At 43.0% G+C, this 21,674-nt stretch overlaps 3 protein-coding genes across 4 annotated transcripts; 2 read left to right on the top strand and 1 right to left on the bottom strand.

The window, feature by feature from the left end:
• Window positions 1–890: 890 nt before the first annotated feature.
• Window positions 891–1,604, bottom strand: LOC144704901 (zinc-finger homeodomain protein 11-like). The gene has a single exon (XM_078577480.1). The coding sequence runs from the start codon at window positions 1,498–1,500 to the stop codon at window positions 988–990; it is 513 nt and encodes a 170-aa protein (XP_078433606.1). The 5' UTR covers window positions 1,501–1,604; the 3' UTR covers window positions 891–987.
• Window positions 1,605–6,120: 4,516 nt separating this feature from the next.
• On the top strand, window positions 6,121–7,736 carry LOC144704887 (protein BASIC PENTACYSTEINE1-like). 2 transcript variants are annotated; one of them, XM_078577458.1, is made up of 3 exons: window positions 6,121–6,259; window positions 6,574–7,566; window positions 7,644–7,736. In XM_078577458.1, exon 2 carries the CDS (start codon window positions 6,653–6,655, stop codon window positions 7,538–7,540), a length of 888 nt encoding a protein of 295 aa, XP_078433584.1. In that variant the 5' UTR covers window positions 6,121–6,259; window positions 6,574–6,652; the 3' UTR covers window positions 7,541–7,566; window positions 7,644–7,736. The 2 variants fall into 2 exon arrangements, with proteins under 2 accessions (XP_078433584.1, XP_078433583.1); XM_078577457.1 differs by having other exon boundaries at window positions 6,574–7,736.
• Window positions 7,737–12,787: 5,051 nt separating this feature from the next.
• PTR2 (peptide transporter 2) lies at window positions 12,788–16,574 on the top strand. Its single transcript, XM_078577456.1, has 5 exons — window positions 12,788–13,108; window positions 14,199–14,304; window positions 14,719–14,936; window positions 15,011–15,570; window positions 15,635–16,574. Exons 1-5 carry the CDS (start codon window positions 13,058–13,060, stop codon window positions 16,464–16,466), a joined length of 1,767 nt encoding a protein of 588 aa, XP_078433582.1. The 5' UTR covers window positions 12,788–13,057; the 3' UTR covers window positions 16,467–16,574.
• The last annotated feature ends 5,100 nt before the right edge of the window (window positions 16,575–21,674 follow it).

Here is a 21,674-nt window from a genome sequence, read left to right as displayed (position 1 = left end):
GCAAATGTTATCTCACTTTATCTGGCATCCGTCTACGTAGCTCTATATTCATCCATTCATTCATCCATTTATATCGGTCTATCAATCAGTTTATCCATACATCTATCAATCTCTCTATCTATTAACTACGTATCTATCAGTCTGTATATCTATCTAGACATTTATCCATCTATCAAGCTTACTAGCTTCGTAGCTTGCAAGCTGAAGAGCTAAACATCGATCTATCTCTATGTCTATCTTTTTATCCGTATATTTGTCTGTATATTTGTCAAACCATAATTCTACTTTTCCATTCATATCTTTAATCCTTCATCATCCTGTCCTCGCTTCTGTCTTTTATTTCACTTTCTACGCACAACGAATGATCTCTGCCTCAGCAAATGCTCCAAAAACATCCTCGAAAAGGAAGGCTGACTATGAGCCCAACAAAGACAACGAAACGAAACGAAACCATCAAAGAAGAAAGATGAACCGAACCGAACCGAACGGGACGTCATCTCCCCACACTTCCATTTCCTCTCTCTCTTAAAACCGGCACTGGGCCAAGGACAAGACTCCTCTTGGCATTATCGTTATCTTCCTCGCCCTTTGGAGCCCTTTATTGATCTATCCGTCTATCTATCCAATTATCAATCAATCGATACATCTGTCTATCTTTCCGTGTACCTACATATTCCTCCATCTATCTGTAGGTTTCTGTGTGAACACTTTTTGTCGGTGTATCCGCGTATTCTTGAATCCATCTGTCTACCTATTCATCAATCAATCCACTCATCTTTGTCTCAGTGTCTCCATTCCCGGAGCACCCTTTCTAAGCTGTCCGTCTTCTACCGGGCTTCGAAGTTTCTCCAGTCCGTCTCTCTCCCCACAAAGCACCGCAAAAGCAAGGAAACGCCGACGAACACCCCAACCAATGCAACGAAACGTAACCACAAAACCAAACAACAACGATCGATCCACTCATCTCCCTCTCTCTAACCAATACTTCTACTGGGTCAAAGACGAGATGCTCCCCTTGGCGTTGTCCATCTCGGCCTCCGCCGGGGGGGACGCCTCCACCGCCGTAGAGTTCTTGTGATTGTGCATCCAGACCTTGAAAACCTGCCGACTGACGCCAATCTCGCGGCAGAAGACCGCGATATCGTCGCCGCCCCCCACGTTTCCGCCCTTCTTCTGCACTCGCCAGCCAATCTTCTCGGCAAACTGCTGCATCCTTTGCTTCTGCTCGGCGGTGAACTTGGTCCTCGTGCGACGCTTCTCGCCGCCGCGCTCCTCTGAGACGGTGGGAGAGGTCAGCGGCGCTATTTCCGCTAACTCTACGGCGACGTACTTGCGGTGGAAGTTGCGGTGGCAGCCGCAGGCCGCGCAGAGAAGCCCGCCGGGGCTGGCGGCGTCGGCCAAGAACTCGCCGCAGCCGTCGGTCGCGTAGCTGCCCAGAGACGCGGCGTGGTTGTGCATGCACTCTCTGTACTGCTCCTTGGCGCTCCTCTCCCCATCCATCTCTTCTCTCTCTCTCTCTCTCTCTAGATTTCCGCTGGGTTTATCTCCTCCGGATGTGATTATCTCCCGCAGCTGTAATGAGGGACTCGGTCCAGATGGAAGCGATAATGACAAAGCTGCCGCTGGTCACGGACTCCTGTTTCTCTCTCTATCGGTTTATGTCCTCCGGAGGTGATTATCTGCTGCTGATATGAGTCCTGTAGAGAGAAGGTAATGGGAAACTTTGGCCCAGATGGTAGAGATAAAGACAAAATCGGCCTCTGGTCACGGACTCTTGTTTCTCTCTCCTCTATCGTATCTCTTTCTCATTAAGTTTCAGCTTGGTTTATGTCCTCCGGAAGTGGTTATCTGTCGATGATGTGGTTAGTGTAGACAGAGGGTGATAAAGAGTTTGTCCGTATGGCATGAAAAAAATTAAATCGGCCACTGGTCAAGGACTCTAGTTTCTCTCTCTCTCTCTCTCTCTCTCTCTCTCTCTCTCTCTCTCTCTCTCTCTCTCTCTCTCTCTCTCTCTCTCTCTCTCTCTCTCTCTCTCTCTCTCTCTCTCTCTCTCTCTCTCTCTCTCTCTCTCTCTCTCTCTCTCTCTCTCTCTCTCTCTCTCTCTCTCTCTCTCTCTCTCTCTCTCTCTCTCTCTCTCTCTCTCTCTCTCTCTCTCTCTCTCTCTCTCTCTCTCTCTCTCTCTCTCTCTCTCTGTTTCAGCTTCGATTACGTCCTTCGGATGTGATTATCTGTTGCTGTTGTTGTTATTGTAGAGATAGTGTAATAAGGAGTTTGGACATATGGTATGAAAAAGTTCAAATCAGCCACTGGTCAAGAACCCATGTTTCTCTGTCCCTCTCTTGTATCTCTCTTTCTCTCTCTAGGTTTCAGCTTAGTTGATGTCCTTTGGATGGGATATCTGTTGCTGATGTGGTTATTGTAGAGAGAGTGTAATAAGGGGCTTTGCCCAGAAGGGTGAGATAAATTCTAATCAGTCACTGCTCAAGGACTATAGTTTTTCTCCTCTTTATTGTATCTCTCTCTCTCTCTCATTAGGTTTCGCAAAGTTAATGTCCTCCAGATGTGATTATATGTTGGGAAGTAAAGGGCTTGGTTCAGATGGTAGAGAAAAATTAAAATCAGCCATTACTCAAGGACTCTCGTTTCTCTCTCCGCTCTCTAGGATTTCTCTTTATCTCTCTCTTTAGGTTTCAACAAAGTTTATGTCCTCCAGAAGTGATTATATGTCTCTGATATGGTTCGTGTAGAGAGAAGGTAATATAGGGTTCGGTCCAGATGGTAGGGATAATGTCATATCTGTCAATTGTCAAGGACTCTCGCTTCTCTCTCATCTCTAGATTTGGGCAAAGTTTTACGTCCGCCAAATGTGATTATCTCCATCTACCGCAGGTAAGTGTGGAATTGGCTTCAGAATTTACTGATAATAACAAATCTGCCAATGGTCACGAGCACTTCTCTCTCTCTCTCTCTTCCACCGTGGGTTCAATAAATAGAGAAGGTAAATAAGAGAGATGCTCTAGATTGTACACAGAACAAACTGTAGGAAACACTGCTTTTCTCTCTAGATTTCAGCTCGGTTTATCTCCTCCGGAAGTGATTATCTGTAGTCGATACGGCTTCTATAGAGAGAAAGTAATGAGAAACCTGGTCCAGATAAGAGAGAGAATGACAACTCTGCCTCTGGCCAAGGACTCTTGTTTCCCTCTCCTCACTTGGATCTCTCTCTCTAGATTTTTGTAAAGTTTACGTTCGCCGGATGTGATTATCTCCACGAGATGTGTTCCTTATTGATTTCATGTGAGGGAATCGCTTCAGATTGTACAAATGTTAACGAATCTGCCAGTAGTCACGGGTTTTTCTCTTTTTCTTCTTTCATGGATCTCTCTAACTCTCTCTCCAGATTTTACTGCGGTTCATGTCCGTCGGATGTGATTATCTCCACCACATGGGTTTCAATGAGCGATAAGGTGAACGAGCGATATGCTGCAGATTGTACTCTGTACAGTTGATAACACATCTGCCAATGGTCACGGGTTATTCTCTGATCTCTCTCTCTCTCTCTCTCTCTCTCGCCCTCTCTCTCTCTCTCTCTCTCTCTCTCTCTCTCTCTCTCTCTCTCTCTCTCTCTCTCTCTCTCTCTCTCTCTCTCTCTCTCTCTCTCTCTCTCCCTCTCTCTCTCTCTCTCATCTCTTTGATCTCTCTCTCTCAAGATACCGAGGCTTACGTATGTGATTATATCAACCACATGGGTTCTGTAGAGAGAAAAGGCAAATGAGAGACATGCTCCAGATTCTACTCTTAATAGCACGACTGCCACAGGTCACGGGTTATTCTCTCTCTTGTCTCTTTGATCTCTCTCTCTCTAACATTTTATATCATTTAACTCCGCAGGATGCGGTTATCTCAACCACATGTGCTCCATAATGAGAAGGTGAATGAAGGACATGTTTCAGATTCCACAGATGATAATACATCTGCCACTGGTCAGGGATATTCTCACTCTTCTCTTCTCTCTCATGTGTCTCCCGTTTCTTTCTCTCTCATCTCTCTTGTTTCTCTCTCTCCATGTCTATTTATCGATATCTCTATTTCTCACACAGATAAACAACTCAATTCCGCTCCCTGCATCCTTCCCTCTCTCTAACTATCCCCCAATATATATATCCATTTCCCTCTCTATCAACTAATCTATCTATCTATGTATATAGTCATGTATACAAATCCCGCACACACCCTTACTCCCTCTCTCTCTAGGTATATATATATCTCATACACATTCTTACTCCATCTCTTACACCCTCCCCCTGTCCCTTTCTCTCTCATAAATACTCACTACATATTGCTCTCTCTCTCCCAGTCCCTAGCTGTCTCTATTTTCTCAATCCCTCTCTATGTATAAATCTCTATCTAATACCATCTCCATATTACTCTCTCTCTATGTTAAAATCGATCTCTCATACCCTCTCCTTATTACTCTCTCACTCTCTTTGTATATATATCTCTCTCATACCCTCTCCATATTATTCTCTCTCTATGTAGAAATATCTCTCTCATACCCTCTTCTTATTACTCTCTCACTCTCTTTGTAAATATATCTCTCTCATACCCTCTCCATATTATTCTCTCTCTCCATGTAGAAATATCTCTCTCATACCCTCTTCTTATTACTCTCTCACTCTCTATGTATATATCTCTCTATCATACCCTCTCCATATTACTATCTCTCTCTATGTCGAAATCTCTGTCATGCCCTCTCCGTATTACTCTCACTAAGTATATATATCTCTCTCTAATACCCTCTCCATATTACTCTCTCTATGTAGAAATCTCTCTGTCATGCCCTCTCCTTATTACTCTCTCACTCTATGTGTATATATCTCTCTCTAATACCCTCTCCATATTACTCTCTCTCTATGTGGAAATCCCTCTCTCATGCTCTCCCCTTATTACTCTCTCACTCTATGTGTATATATCTCTCTCTAATACCCTCTCCATATTACTCTCTCTCTATGTGGAAATCCCTCTCTCATGCTCTCTCCTTATTACTCTCTCACTCTATGTGTATATATCTCTCTCTGATACCCTCTCCATATTACTCTCTCTCTATGTGGAAATCTCTCTCTCATGCCGTCTCCTTATTACCTCTCACTCTCTATGTATATATCTCTCTATCATACCCTCTTCATATTATTCTCTCTCTATGTAGAAATATCTCTCTCATACCCTCTCCGGGTTACTCTCTCACTCTCTATGTATATATCTCTCTCTCATACCCTCTCCATATTACTCTCTCTATGTTTATATATCTTTCTCATTCCCTCTCCATGTTACTCTATCTCTCTCCTTGTATAAATCTCTCTCTCATACCCACTCCATATTACGCTCTCTCTCTCTCTCTTCCTTTATGTATAAATCTCTCTTTCATACCCTCTCCATATTACTCTCTTTATCTATGTAGAAATCTCTCTCTCATACCTTATCCATATTACTCTCTCTCTATGTATATATATCTCTCATACCCTCTCCATGTTATTCTCTCTCATTCCTTCTCCATATTACTATCTCTCTCTTTGTGGAAATCTCTCTCTCATACCCTCTCCATATTACTCTCCCTCTATGTAGAAATCTCTCTCATACCCTCTCCACATTTCTCTCTCTATGTATATATCTCTCTGACACACTCTTACTACTATCGCTGTCCCCTTTCTTTCTCGACCTTTATCTGTCCCCTCTTTCTTTCTCTTTCTCTTTCTGTCCCCTCTCTATTTCTCTTTCTATCTCTCTCTCACTCTTTCTCCGATATATCAAATCTGCATCTATTCATGGGTTGTTAAATAATTTATTATTTGCCTTGAAATTATTTCGATTTTGATGTGATCCGTTCCAAATTTTAATCGGTATTTTTAAAAAAGAAACATTCCATTTGCATAATGAATAATAATAATATTTTTTTTCCAACGTGTATTTAAAATGGGGATTCAAAATTAAATTAAGAGTTGGGGGTTTTATTTTCGTAGAATTAAGAAAATAAATATTAGAATAGCGCTGCCACGCGGCGACGAGGGCATCGCGAACGCCAGAAAGGCAGGATATTTAAAGCAAAGAGCTTCCTCCGTCCCTCTCACATCTTCTTTTCTCTCTCTCCTTTTCTCTCTCTTGGTCGGCGCTTTCTGTGTCTATCTCTCTCCATCGCGACGCGGCAAGAACCCTAGACAGCTTCTCTCTCCATTCTCTCTCCTCTCTCCTCCTCCGCTTCCCTGTAAGTCTCTCTATCTCTCTCCTCCTCTTTCTCTCTCTATCGCTCTCCCTCTCTCTCTCTCTCTCATCGGGTTTCTCTCTCATCGCTACAAATGGCGCTTTCAACTGTCATAGTGGAATCCATGCCGTCGCTCTCGCCCTGCGTTCCATCGATTACCGGCTCTGTTCTTCGCAGATCTTTCCAAACATCGCGTTTTGCTTCCGATCGATCGCGGTTTTCGGGAATTAGGGTTTTGCTCGGATTTCCCTCAATGCCTGGTCCGGCGCGATTTTTTCGATCTGGGTTCTTGTTTTTGATGCGAGATCCTTCTGCAGGCGGCGATGCGGACGAACTCAGATTGAAAATTGCTGTGATTGTCGCATTGCTCGGCGATTTCCCCCAAATTTTTGCCCCATGGACGACGGCGGATTGGGGATCCGGAATTGGGGGGGATACTATGATCATCAGCCTGCGGTGAAGGGTTTGGGGTTGAATTTGATGTCAAACATGGGGGGTGGAGAAGGCGACACCAAGCCTCTCCTCCCCAATGGCGCCTTCCTCCACCGCGATTGCGTCGTCCCCGATCACGCCGCGGTGGCGATGCAGCAGTACACTAGCTGGATCCGTCCCCGAGAAGGCAACAGATTCCTCCATGTTCCTCCGAATTACCCTGTAATGCAAGATCCACAATCCGCGGCGAACCCGCCTACTCTACAGATGCTCCAGCCCCCTGAATCAACCCCAATTCACGACGAACCCGCCGCCAGGAAGGAGGCGGCGCCGCCGAAGAAGCGATCACAGGCCCCCCGGAGAGGCGGCGGCGGCGGGGCGAGGGCAAAGAAGCAGAGGAAGCAACCGGGCCCTCGAGACGAAGGCGGCGGAGCCTCCGCTGCCGCCGCCGCCGCCATCGGCGGCGGCAGCGGCAAGCCGTCTTCGTCGTCCTCCGGTCCGAGGGGCCGAGGGGCGAGGAAGAGCTCTGGAATTATGATCAATGGCATTAACCTCGACATCTCCGGGCTGCCCACGCCGGTCTGCTCTTGCACTGGGGCCCCTCAGCAGTGCTACCGGTGGGGAATTGGAGGGTGGCAGTCTGCCTGCTGCACTACTACTGTGTCGATGTACCCGTTGCCGATGAGCACGAAGCGGCAGGGAGCGAGAATTGCAGGGAGGAAGATGAGCCAGGGAGCTTTTACGAAGGTTCTGGAGAAGCTTGCAGGTGAAGGGTATAATCTTGGAAACCCAATTGATTTGAGTGGTCACTGGGCCAAGCATGGGACGAACAAGTATGTGACCATCAGGTGAAATTGAAGGTGGAAAGACTGACTCAGGTTTGTGTACATCCATCCTCTCTCATGGATGATTTATTTTCCAAGTTTTTTGCTCACACCAGCTCCAATTTCTGCAGCTCCATCAACTTTCAATTGAGTTTCGTTTCCAATGTAGTTGGATTAACAGTCACATTTGTCCGTCTTCAATTTCTCTTTTTTTTTACTCTCTATTTTTGGGCGTCTTCCAATGTTAGCCATTCAATCACACTTGTGTTTTTATGATACTTTATTATCACTCATTATTTCAGGGAGTATTGAGTTTTCATTATTTGGGCCTACTAAGAAAAAAATTTCATCAAAGGTTTTTATTCTTGATTGTTCTGTTATTTTCTTGAGTGAATTTTGTGAATGGTGCTGTGTTATTTCGTCGCATGAGTTCATCAGGAGTGTGAATTATTTTTCAGAAAACCCTGTGATTTTAGGGTGACGGCAATTTTTTCAACATTTGTGTTATCTCGGATCCGATTCATATTTTCTGAACATAATCTGCATTTCTTGGCATTGCGGAAGTTATTCATCGGATCTGAAGGCAATATTTTTTTTTACTTGCTATTGGTGACTTATGTTTGTAAGTTGGAATCAGATTCGCTCTGTTATAGGATGCTAGCGGTTAAAAAATTCAGTTCATATTAATAGCTCATCAATCAGGAGGTTTCTTATTGTTGAATGATACTAGAATCATAAAGAGTATCACACATTCATTGTATTCTACAACTGCTTGTAAAAAAGTCATTTATTCTTATTTGTGGTCATTAGTGCAAAAAGGCAGAACAAATGAAGGAAGCATGGATAAATATCATTTTTTTATAATAAATATCATTCATTGTGTAATGAAACTTTGTTAAATCAGAGTGAGGGAAAACTATTCCTCATAAAGCCGGACAAGAAAGTTTTTATGAGTCTGTCAGATTTAGAGGGAAGATGGATTGAAAAAGTCCAAGTCAACATGCAAGCGACGAGTGTAACTGTCTCAAATATTGTGTTTTGTGGAAGCATAACATAGCCAGCCACGTAATTAGTACCATGTAGATGTACAGAAATTATACTACTTAAGAGATGGAAAGGAAGAGAGCAAGAGAGATAGGGAGAGGAAGAGGGAGGATAGAGAGAGGGAGAGAGAAAGATATAGAGAGGGACGGGGATAGAAAGAAAAAGAGAGAGGGAGAGAGAAAGATAGAGATCGAGAGAAGTGGATAGAGAGAGAGGGAGAGAGAAAGATAGAGATCGAGAGAAGCGGATAGAGAGAGACTGAGAGAGAAAGATAGAGATAGAGGAAGGGAATAGAGAGAGATTGAAAGAGAGGAGAGAGAAAGATAGAGATAGAGGGAAGAGGATAGAGAGAGAAAGATAGAGGGAAGGGGATAGAGAGAGACTGAGAGAGAAAGATAGAGATAGAGGAAGGGGATAGAGAGAGATTGAAAGAGAGGAGAGAGAAAGATAGAGATAGAGGGAAGAGGATAGAGAGATAGAGAGAGATGGAGAGAGAAAGATAGAGATAGAGGAAGGGGATAGAGAGAGAAAGCTAGAGATAGAGGGAAGGGGATAGAGAGAGAGACGGAGAGCAAAAGATAGAGATAGAGGAAGGGGATTGGTTGCGACAACGTCAACACATCGACACCGGACGCGCCACCACCGTCATTCGATGTCGACATTGCTGCTGAGGACACGCCGTCACCGTTACCCGACCAAGTCAACGCACCAACATCAAACACGTCTTCACCTAAGCATGCCCCATCACACGTCATGACACGTCGCCAGTAACAGATCAAGAATTGCCCCTTGACGTGACACGAAACCACGTCGCCTGTCTTTATTTTATTTTATTAACTGTATTTTTCTCTTTCCTTCAAGACCTATATGTATAGGCCAATGTTCCAAGAAATAGTTAGGCAAAGTTATATTCAAGAATTGAGTATAACTTGAAGGACTTGCCCTAGCCCCCTTCTTGCCGGATCGTCGTCGCCACCACCACGGATCCTCTTGAAGGACTTGCCCTAGCCCCCTTCTTGCCGGATCGTCGTCGCCACCACCACGGATCCTCGCCTTCATCCCCTTCGTCGCCCTCCTTGCCTGTGCAAGCCACCCTTCCGCCCGCCCGCGCAGGCCACCATCATAGCCCCGCAAACCGTCGACCAAAGCTTCGAACCGTGCGCGCTCCGTGTACGCTGCACGCCCTCTGCGCTCTCCGCATGCGCGTTGGCGCTCTGCGCACTTAGCGCCCCCGCGCGCTGCTCCGTGCGCTCCGTGCGCTTGCGTTCCGCGCGCGCGGGAAGTCGCCTACGCCTGAATCCCCGACAACGACATCACTGCTCATCTGCCACGCCCAAGCATCTTGGTCACGAAGCAGCCCGGCTTAGCCCGATCAAGTCATTACCAGGGCCGCTCAACAACCGGAACGCCCAGCTATTTCGTCCAGTGGGCCACGCAACGCCCAGAACGTCGAGCCAAATTACGACCAGAATTGCCCGTAGCCTCATCACGCACTCCAGTGCCGAGGTACGCCTAAACTCTTTGGTGCCGTGTGTTCTTCGTCCAGTATTCCACGAGAATTCTTCCATCGCCTTCGGATCTGTTTTAGATTTCTTGGAATTTCAACAAATTAGTGGATTAGGTCTTCTCGTGAGTTTTCCCGCGAACGCGAATTTGAAGGTATTGGACTTGGTGCTTCGGCATCGTCGCGGTGGTTGAAGATAGTACTCCCGCCCTCGACAAGGAATGGGGCTGCACCACCATTATTTCATCCGATTTAAGTTTCCAAAGTCGATCGTGTTAGTTTGTGGTCTGTTTAATCCCCCCTTACCCTCAACCAATTCCTGCACCTGTATCCATTATCATCCATAACGTCTCCTTTAGTCGTCACAATCCATCCCTCTAGTTGTCCTGCATCAGCGAGAGAGGGAGAGCGTGAGAGAGGGAGAGGAAGACCGTGAGAGGTGGGGAGAGCAAAAGGGTTAGACGGTGGGAATGAGAGTCTGGAGAACGTGGTGGCGGTGGCGACGGCAAGCACGGATGGCATCTAGTCTGGGAGAGGATCAAAGGAACTATGAAGGGGGGAGGGAACGGATTGATGGTGGGGAGAGGAACGGGAGATTGACCCGTTCCTCTTCCTCCATTATTCTTATTTTCAATATAATACTGTTTAAATTTATTTAGGAACAGTCCTCGGTCTATTTCAACTTGCAAACCGGACCCAGACCGGACGGTCCGGTCAGGCCCCAAAATGGCCTCGTATTTTACCTTCTGCTTCTGGCTGTCTCGCAATACCTTCTACAACCTGACCCGCAACAATACCTTGACCAACTCCAGGTCCAATAGAAGCAAGTCCTACAGCCAATCCAACAGCAATAGCATCCGGTTCGATCCAGTCTGACCAAACGTTCAGACCGTATTTTTCCCTACTACCACGTTCTTCTCTCTCTGACTCAACTCTTTTCTTTGACTTTTTTTCTCCACTTCTTCTCTTTCTTTCTATCAGTTCTCTTACCTTCTTAATTGTTCACTATTGTTGACTATTCCACCATTATCTTCCCTCTCTAATTTTCTTTCTCTCTCTCTTTTCTACTTCTGAATTGACTTTTCTCCAACCCCTCTCCCTCACCTTTCCCACAACTTCCTCTACATGAACCACCATTCTCTCTATCACTTTCTCTTAAACCTCCATTTCAAATTGACAGTTTATTTTCTTTGTAACTGCATGGTTTTTTTTCTTTTAAAAGGGCCATGAGCCTGCATGTATGAACATTTTTGTTTGAGAATTATTGTGAAGTTGTTTGTGAGAAAAGAGTAATTCCTTGGTGATTTTCTGGCAATAACAACAACGGAGCGTTAACAGGATGACTACCACGGCTTCTCTTTTTCAACATCGTTAACTCCTCTTGGGTTCCTCCTTTCCCTTTCTCCATACTTTGTCATCTCTATCATTTCCCTATCATCTTATCCCCATCATCCCCATCATTGAACCACCCTTCATCTCACCTCATCATCCCCATATAGTTCTCATTGCTTCCCTTCTTCTTAACTTCAGGCTCTCAAATCAGGCTTGCATGGGTGCTTAAAATGAGACCCATTTCTCTCTTTATATTTCACTTAAATTTTTTCTCAAAAACCCTACACAGTAAAATATATCCACCAATGCCTTTGTGACCTTGTGCGTATGACCCTTTAGGCCCATGTATCATTCTCGTTAATAACTTTAATAGCCCAATAACATTTATTGACTAACCATATTAATTAACTATAGTAACGTATAGATTAATTAAATAAGAAATGATTTAATCCAATCGATAGGTTAAGTTTTCAGCCCGTGAGGTGCCAAGCTACACCTCGTGCTCTAGAAGATACCGACTAGTCTCGGACTCTTCCATGGAACCTTTACCATCATCGATTACCGTATATGTATAATCCATCATCCGCGCGAGACTCTCGAACGACTTAGGGTATGGGTTATCGTCAAACCCTAATCCGTCATTCTATTAGTATTGATGCATAAGGGGGATCATTGGAGAACGCCTTCTCCAATATTCTCACTACCCTGGACCAGGATTTTTCTACATCATCTTGCTTGAGTGAATCTCCGCTTATAATGAGGGGGAATGATCTCCTATTGACCACTCAATCATCTCCGTAAACTTCTTACTACATTCGATCTATAACTTATTTGAATTCCATGATTAGAGGCTCCTCATAGTCAAAATATTGTCTTCCATTCACGAGAACAGGAGAGAGGGTAAGATAGAGACATAAAGAGATAGGAAAAGATATAGAGAGAAAGGGAGGGAGAGGAAAAAATAGACAGAAAAGGAGAGGAAGAGATAGAGCGAGAGAAAGGGAGAAATATAAAGAGAGGGTAATTGAGAGGGAGAGATAGAGAGAGAGTAGAGGTAGAGAGAGAGGAATACAGAGAGAAAGGGAAAGAGAGAGAGGGAAGATAGAGACAAAAAGGGAGAGGAAGAGATATAGAGAGAGAGAAAGGGAGAAATAGAAAGAAAGAGAAATTGTGAGGGAGAGATGAGAGAGAGGGGACGGAAAAGGGTGGAGGGAGAGAGACAGGAAAAGGGTGAGATAGAGAGAGAGCGACAGTGAGAGAGATATAGAAAGGGGAAATATATATTATATATCTAGAGAGAGAGAGAGGAACATTCTGGGGGTCCCACCATACACGGCGTCATCTTCCACTCCGCTGTGATTGTGGCTTTTTAACTCGTTGAGAGAGAGAGAGAGAGAGAGAGAGAGAGAGAGAGAGAGAGAGAGAGAGAGAGAGAGAGAGAAGGGGGGAGAGAGAGAGAGAGAAGCAAGTTGTGGGCAACCGCCCAGACTAGCTTATCGCGTGTAGTATAGGGAATTCGAAAGAACAGGCTCTCCGATCGAGGGGTAGAGAGGATCGTTCACAAACTGAAGATTCATACGTCACTACAATCGGTGCTCTTAACCTCCCCAGTCCCATCATCTGATTATTGTAAGAGTGTGATCCCTGTGCTGTGATCGCCGTTTGATGGGTTCGCAAGAGGAAAATCGGCTTGCCCTAGAGGAAGGTCTTTTAGAGGTTGGCTCTTTTTATTAAATTTTTGATTTAGTCGCTCAAGCTATCTGTTTTGTATCTGGGTTTTTCCCTGTTTCGATTTGATTTTCAATTGGTTATCTTCTCTGGTGGATTGGCGTAGTTTGATCTCTTATTTCGAGTCGTTTCTCTAGCGGTGACGCCATTATTGCGAAATTGACGATCTTATCAGACTGGAGCTTGATTATGGAAGTACTGTTTTTAATGTTTTGGTGGATTAATTGTCCGGGAAGAAAATGATTATCCTGCTGTAGGATGTGTCTGGGCTTATTTCTTTCAATCTGTTCATCCATGGAAGGACTTATTTAGTTACTCGTAGGTGATGTTTATGTAATCTGTCTCGATTTGTGGTTGGGTCAAATCCCTAGCCGATTTGCTTCGAATGTTTCTTAATAAATTTCAGGGTTAAATCTCGAATGAAGGCCGTTCTAATGATTTATAATTTCCTTGCCAAAAGTTCAGCAGGAAGTTCTTTGCAATCTTTTGAATCGATTATTTGTGTATGAGGCGGTATTACTATGATTATCTGAAAAACATTAGGCCACTGGCGAGTCAGCTATGTTTTTCCTTGAAGGAGCTTTCCAAAACGAAAGATTTATGAGATGCATTGGTTTTACTGGAATAATCTCGTCCAACACACGGAGAAATTTGAGTCTTTTGTCGGCACTTGATCGTGAATTAGGTAAAATGTAAGGTTCATTCAATTCAAGATTGGGCCTTTTCCTCAATCATTTCAGGATTTCGCTTCATCCTCAGAGGCTTATTATCCTCTGCTATATTTTCTTTTTACTTCAGAATCACAGCATTAATATGAAGCTGGCTGTCTAAATTATCTTCCAGATCATCATAGCTTTCTTTCGATGTACTTAACTATGTTGGCTATCCTTACGATTGGGATTCAAGAAATAATTTCTTCCCAATGTCTCTCTTTGAGCGTAGCTTTCCGAAACTACTTTGTGAACTTCAAATTTTACTTTGTGGGCTTACTAAAAAATTTCCGCTCATTTGTTAAATTATTGGCTACTCGGCGTCCGAAAATTTCTCAAATCTCGAATAAATTTCATCACTGATGCAGGAAAATTCGAAAGGGGAATACACAGGAGATGGATCGGTGGACATCAGGGGAAATCAGGTCCGAAAGAACAGCACTGGTGGATGGAAAGCTTGTCCTTTCATTCTAGGTAGTTACTCCTTTTGAAAGAGTAATATGAATACTAATGAATGTTATTGCGACAAAAGCATGAAAGGCTCAGCAATATGATAAATAATATTTATTTTATGATAGGAAGAATATTCTCTGGACACTTTAGTAGATAAAGACGAGCCTAGGCAAATATTATGGGATAATGAATAATGATTTATATATCAAATTACTGTCTTTAAAATATTATTTGTCATCACCACAACTGTGAGAATTGCTAGAAAATTTAGCGATATGCTTAATAATCATCATTTTTTTTACTGAAATAATCATCATTTTTTTGTTAGTTGATTGTTTGAGAAACGCTCTTATGAAAAATTTGGCAAACATTTTTTGATACCATTTAGATGATGATAAGTTATTTTTGGATGGGAACTATGATGATCATTTCCAGGAACGGAGTGCTGTGAGCGACTGGCATATTATGGTATTTCCACAAACCTGGTGACATATCTTACAAAGAAACTACACGAAGGCAATGTCTCAGCCGCTAGGAACGTGACAACATGGCAAGGCACATGCTACATTGCTCCTCTCATCGGTGCTGTCCTTGCCGATGCCTACTGGGGCCGATACTGGACCATTGCCATTTTCTCCACCATCTACCTCATCGTACACCATCTACCATCCACCATCTACCAACATCTCATTGACTTTTCATTGCATTGACCTTGACTTTTACCCAGGGAATGGGGACTTTGACTCTGTCGGCATCATTGCCGGCACTGAAGCCGCCGCCGTGTGTGGGGGAGGTGTGCCCAGAGGCATCTCTGTCCCAGTATGGAGTCTTCTTCGCTGGGCTCTACTTCATTGCCCTGGGCACCGGGGGAATCAAGCCATGTGTCTCCTCCTTCGGCGCTGACCAGTTTGACGACACAGACCCAATAGAGAGAGTCAAGAAGGGCTCCTTCTTCAATTGGTTCTACTTCTCCATCAACCTTGGTGCCCTAGTCTCAAGCAGCCTCCTGGTCTGGATCCAGGATAACAAAGGGTGGGGCCTGGGCTTTGGCATCCCCACTGTGTTCATGGCCATTGCAATCTTCAGTTTCTTCTCTGGCACCCCTCTGTACCGGTTCCAGCCGCCCGGGGGGAGCCCCCTCACTCGGTGCTGCCAGGTCATCATTGCCGCCACAAGGAAATGGCGGCTTACTGCCCCCCTGGACAGCACCCTCCTTTATGAGCTTCCCCCAGACCGGGCCTCTGCCATTAAAGGCAGCCGCAAGCTTGAGCACACCGATGAGTTCAGGTATTTGACACAGAATAAAGAACTTTCTTTGTTTTTCCGTCTACTAATATTCTTCGTGGGTTAGGTTCCTGGACAAGGCTGCAGTGGCAGGGGATGGGGAGGGGGAGGGGGAGGGGGAGGGGAAGGCACATGCATGGCAGCTTTGCACTGTGACTCAGGTAGAGGAGCTGAAAATCCTGCTGAGGATGTTCCCCATCTGGGCCACTGGTATTGTGTTCTGCGCCGTCTATGCCCAGATCTCCACCATGTTTGTGGAGCAGGGCATGGTCATGAACTCCACTCTCTGGGGATTCAAGATTCCGCCGGCGTCCCTGTCAGTATTTGATGTCGTCAGCGTCATCATCTGGGTACCGCTCTACGACCAGGCTCTGGTGCCAGTCGTCCGGCGCCTCACCGGACGTGATCGTGGGTTCTCGGAGCTCCAACGCATGGGCGTGGGCCTTGTCGTGTCCATCCTTGCCATGGTGGCGGCAGCTGTAGTGGAGATTAGGCGGTTGCAGCTCGTGAGAGAGGAGGGGTTGGTCAATTCTGGGGCGGCAGCACCACTCAGCATACTGTGGCAGATCCCCCAATACTTCCTTGTGGGTGCTGCCGAGGTCTTCACATTCATTGGGCAGCTGGAGTTCTTCTATGACCAGTCGCCGGATGCCATGAGGAGCTTGTGCAGCGCTTATGCCCTGCTCACCACGGCTCTGGGGAATTACTTAAGCTCCTTCATTCTCACTGTTGTTGATGCCGTGACCGGCGGTGGAGGTGGCGCTGGCTGGATACCAGATAATCTGAATGAGGGTCATCTTGATTATTTCTTCTGGCTCCTCGCTGGGCTGAGCTTCATCAACTTGCTGGTCTACCTCGCCTGCGCTGGCAGATACCAATACAAGAAGACCACCCCTTGATGATGGGGTTGTACAGGAAAGAAGTCAAATATTTGGAACTGCATTACCTTTGTTTTCACTTTGTTTATATGTCCTTCTTAAATTTATTTTTCTTCATCTTTCTCCTTCTCTTACATTGTTATTTCGTCTCTTCTATATTTCTCCTTCTTTATTTGTTTCTGTCCAGATATCTACACTAGTCACGAATACAATTATTACTTTTCTGTTAAGTTTTTCAGATTTTTTCAAGCGATTTATGATTCTATGTTGGTTTCCGATCAAACAGGAAAGAACACATCATTTGCAATATTATGAACTAATGTACCGATCTGGTAAAATCAACCCACACGGAAGACCAGCTGGGATGCTAGCAAGTTATGCTAGCATAAATGGCAGAGCCTATTCATTTACGAGTCGCATAAGTTTTTAAATTCTTTTTCAGATGAAAAAAGTAGACATATTTACACCTAAAGAGCTGGAAAAGAATTTTTGACAAACCTCAACTATCCGTCACACTACACAGGAGAGAGTTGTCAGAACTAGTGGTGCATGGTAGACCTTTGATTTGTGTGTGAAGTAAAAATCAAAAGACAGTGGTACTTTGGGTTAATAGCACGAAATATCCCAAATTTTTTAAAAAATCGAGATATAACCTAAACTTTTTTCTTGGCACGGTATATCCCAAACTCTCTAAGTCGACGCTGACATATCCCGGTGATGACGTGGAATCCATCGTGGCTGCCAGGTGGATTTTCGGCTAGATTTTGACCTGGCGGAATCCACCTGGCAGCCACGATGGATTCCACTTCATAACGGGGATTCCACCTGCCAGGTGTTTTCCGATAAGAGAGAGAGAGAGAAGGAGAGAGAGGCGTTCTACAGAGAGAAAGAGAGGCGTTCTAGAGAGAGAGAGAAAGGGAGAGAGAGGCATTCTAGAGAGAGAATGAGAGGCATTCTAGAGAGAGAAAGAGAGACGTTCTAGAGGGAGAAAGAGAGGCATTCTAGAGAGAGAAAGAGAGGCATTCTAGAGAGAGAAAGGGAGAGAACGCCTCTCTCTCTAGAATGTCTCTCTTTCTCTCTCTAGAATGCCTCTCTTTCTCCCTTTCTCTCTCTCTAGAACGCCTCTCTTTCTCTCTCTAGAATGCCTCTCTTTCTCTCTCTCTCCTTCTCTCTCTCTCTAGAACGCCTCTCTTTCTCTCTCTAGAATGCCTCTCTTTCTCTCTCTCTCTCCTTCTCTCTCTCTCTAGAATGCCTCTCTCTCTCTCTCTTATCGGAAAACATCTGGCAGGTGGAATCCCCGTTATGATGTGGAATCCATCGTGGCTACCAGGTGGATTCCGCCAGGTCAAAATCTGGCCGGAAATCCACCTGGCAGCCACGATGGATTCCACGTCATCACCGGGATATGTCGGCGTCGACTTAGAGAGTTTGGGAAATACCGTGCCAAAATAAAAGTTTAGGTTATATCTCAGATTTTATAAAAATTTTGGGATATTTCGTGCTATTAATCCGTGGTACTACTTTACAATGGTTCAGAGGTAATGGTAGCGCCTCTGACAGATCTCAATATTTTCCGAAGCCTTAAGGTCAAAAATCAAAACCAGAGATGAGCTTTATGAAGAACAAATCACCCAAGTTCTATTGAACCAAAGTTTCAATAAAAATTGCTTAATTTCAGAATGTGTATAAAAACTTCAGTGAGTTTTCAATCTAAGCTTGTCAAAACATTAATATCACTGCATGGTAAATTGGATGAAGTCATTTGGTTTCATCCTATACAGTCCCCTGTACCATTCGGCTCTTTCATTTATCCCATATGAATGTGTTTTAGATTAATAGGCATATAAATGAAAGTAGTGGATTGGACATTCAATGTCAAGTCAATCCTCAAAGCCACTTGTATTTATTCGAACTGCCAACAACATTGAGAAACATCATGCCTCGTCAACGTTGGTGTTTACTAGTTACTCGTTGATGACGTTCACATCTTTAAAGAAGACATTTTCAGTGGTTTCTAAAATCGAAAGAAAGATAAGAGAATGGGAGTGAAAACGATAGAGAGAGAGAAAGAGAGGGATAGAAAGGAAGGGAAGAAGAGAGAGAGAGAGGAAGGGAGGAAGAGAGAGAGAGAGACAGAGAAGGAGAGAAAGGGAGAGAGAGGGAGAGAGACAGAAAGAGAGAGAGAGAGAGACGGAGAGAGAGAAACAAAGGGTGAGAGAGATGTACAGAAGGGATAGAGAGGAAAGGTGGGAATTCTGAGGGAGAGAAAAAACAATTAATGAAGAAAAACCATAATGATGTCTGATCATGACATCAATCATCTTTGATATTTTAGTATACCAAGTATATAATTGATGTTTACGTATATTAGTTTGATCATTAAACATTGACTTTCAATACCACCTAGATGGTTCGACTTCTAGGTCTGGTTTTAGTAGACCGGTTTTCTTCACAGTTCCTTAGCAGGATCTGTGCGCAGGATGGAATTTCTAGCCAATCATGGGCCTCAATAGTTTAATTATGATTCCAATTCACTGTATTTGATATTTAAAACTAAATGAACATTCTAAACAACCACTGAGAAAATTCAAAATTTACTGGTAAATAAGTTGAGATTGTTCCATCCGAATGTCTGGCTTTAATGTTTTTTAGGTCGAGAGGTTCCTAAATGAACTAGAAAGAGGATCTTACCGAGAGAAGTCAACTGAATAGGAGATAAAGGTTAATTTAATCTTTCACGCGTTAAGAAAAACAACATGCCAATCCAAAATAATGACATTTTACCTGCTAATCTAATTGCTTACCTGTGTATAATATACTCAATAATTAGAGTAAATGAGTTATTAAGATTGACTTAGTCTGATTTCCTACTAGAAGTGATCTGATTTGGGTTATATTGATGGTTTTATATGATGACTTTAAAATTGTACAACCCCTGGTTCAATCACTGGATTTTTATGATGAACTCAGGCATTGGTATTTTCCACAATATTTGATCAATTCAGATGATTGTGCATCCACTGATTTTTTTTGGATCTCATATTTCCAGCAACTAGAAGAATATGCACCATAGTGCCATAGCCATTTCACATGGGCTGATGGATGGAGAGACTATCAATGAGAAATTGAACAGGAGGGTGGTACATCAACAAATATACACACAGAGTTCAGATTATCCTAGCAGAATCTGACAGTGCTGATTTGTGATGTTCTTAAACTCCTGTGACAACTGAGGCTGATAATTTTGGGCCACATATCCCATGATCTAATATATTTCTATGTTGAAAAAGTTGTAATGAGTAAATTAGGTATGTTTTGCACCTCACTACCCAATTTATGCATCAATATCCTGATACACCAACCAATTGGCGTTCTATGGCAACCTTCTAGAGTGTTAAACTGCTTCCTTTTCCCACCCTGCATGGTGACCCACTAGGCCTACTGAAATGGTTAATTAGCATATCATGGAATCCATAAATCAAGCTCACCAAGATTGCCAGTCAATCTACTTCAATAAGCTTTAATGTTTTTCAAAAATTGAGATAATTATTTTTAAAATATCTGTACACATAAAGATATAAGTTATTAATAAACTGCATGCCAACATATGGTATTGTTAAAATTTACAGATGAATCACAATGTTTTATGGAAAGATCAATAATAGTAATTTCAAGATCATTTTATGTGCACAACATTCTCAACTTATTTAAGTTATATAAATCTGATATAAATGCCAAAAAACGTGTTTATGTAATAAAGGTGTACACATAAATGATAACATAAAATCTTCCATCGTTTCAATGCACCAAATGATGATAAATGACTGCTAAATGCAGCTTACAAATGGTTTTATCCGGCTACTTTAAACATGTTATAGTTATAATAAAATAGTTAATACAATTATATGAATACACTATTTGATATGTATCCTATATCCAGGAAAAAATATGCATGAAGTTAAGGTAAAAAAGGTTTAGTGATTTCCTCGTAGATAACATATCTATTACCATCAAGTGAATAAGTAAATTAAAGACATGATTTATGCTTAAAAAATTATTATTTCAAAAATCAAGTCATAGCAATCACATGTTATCTAACAGCTAACTTTAATATTTCTAATCCTTTATTAATTAATTGAAAAACTAATATGATTCAATCATTTACTGTGGAAAAATTATTAAAACTCAAGTAATATTAAACAGGAATAACCCCATAATACTTAAAATATACCCATAAAATTCTCAAAAGAATGACCCATGAAATTAATGAAATACATCACAAGCCATGTAACTAACACGATTTAATCATTCCCATGTAACAAAATTACAAAAGGAAATTATCTAGAGTCCACTAATCTGAAACAGGAATATCCCCATGATAATGAAAATACACCTATGAAATGCTCAAAATAATGAACCATTAAATTCATGAAAAACATCACGGTCATTTAATGATGTGTGACAACACGAAAATAACATATTAATATCATGTGAGTCACATCTAACTGCACATATTATCTAGTCAAATATGGATCTATAATATCAATTATTGGTTAATAAATTGACATCATCACAATTATATGAAGTCATAGTGAAGGGGAGTCAACTGGAACAGGTGTCATGTCATGAATATATCAAATGGAGTGGGATAAATTCATGTGATTGGAGCAAATAAATCATAACCAACACACAAAAAATACAGAAAATATAAAAATTATGACAATGTGATCTAGGAAATACGAAAAACTTGTGGAGGAGAAGACACAACTAATTGTGCCAAATAAAATGGAGTGTCTAATTTTCTAGGATCGTTCTCCCTCTTGAATCTCAATCCTTATTTTAAGAATGTTGGGTTGAGAAGGCCTTGATCTGGATGAACATAAGGATTCTATGCAGCAAAAGAGTTATGATGGAATCATAAGGGCATAAAAAATAATGAAAAAAATCACATGTGCACAGATCTCATCCATGATTGATTGGATTCCAAAGCAAGATGAGTCAAGCTTCTCATGTGTGCAGCATTTAGACATATCCATGTAATTGTTGACACGTCAAATCTCTACACCTGGGTGCGCTTCACTGATGGAGGACCATCCAGCTAATCGCGTCCAGACTCGTCGCCAGCCCCTACGTGGAGCCTGAGCCGACGTGAAGAACCAAGACTTCCACTATCAGGCTTGAAGCAACATTCACGTCATCTTGGAGCGCGCCGAGCCGTCTTTGTGTTCT

This window comes from Wolffia australiana, chromosome 6 (assembly GCF_029677425.1).
Source record: "Wolffia australiana isolate 7733 chromosome 6, ASM2967742v1".
Taxonomy (NCBI): Eukaryota; Viridiplantae; Streptophyta; class Magnoliopsida; order Alismatales; family Araceae; genus Wolffia; species Wolffia australiana.
This window is presented reverse-complemented; position numbering and strand designations above follow the sequence as displayed.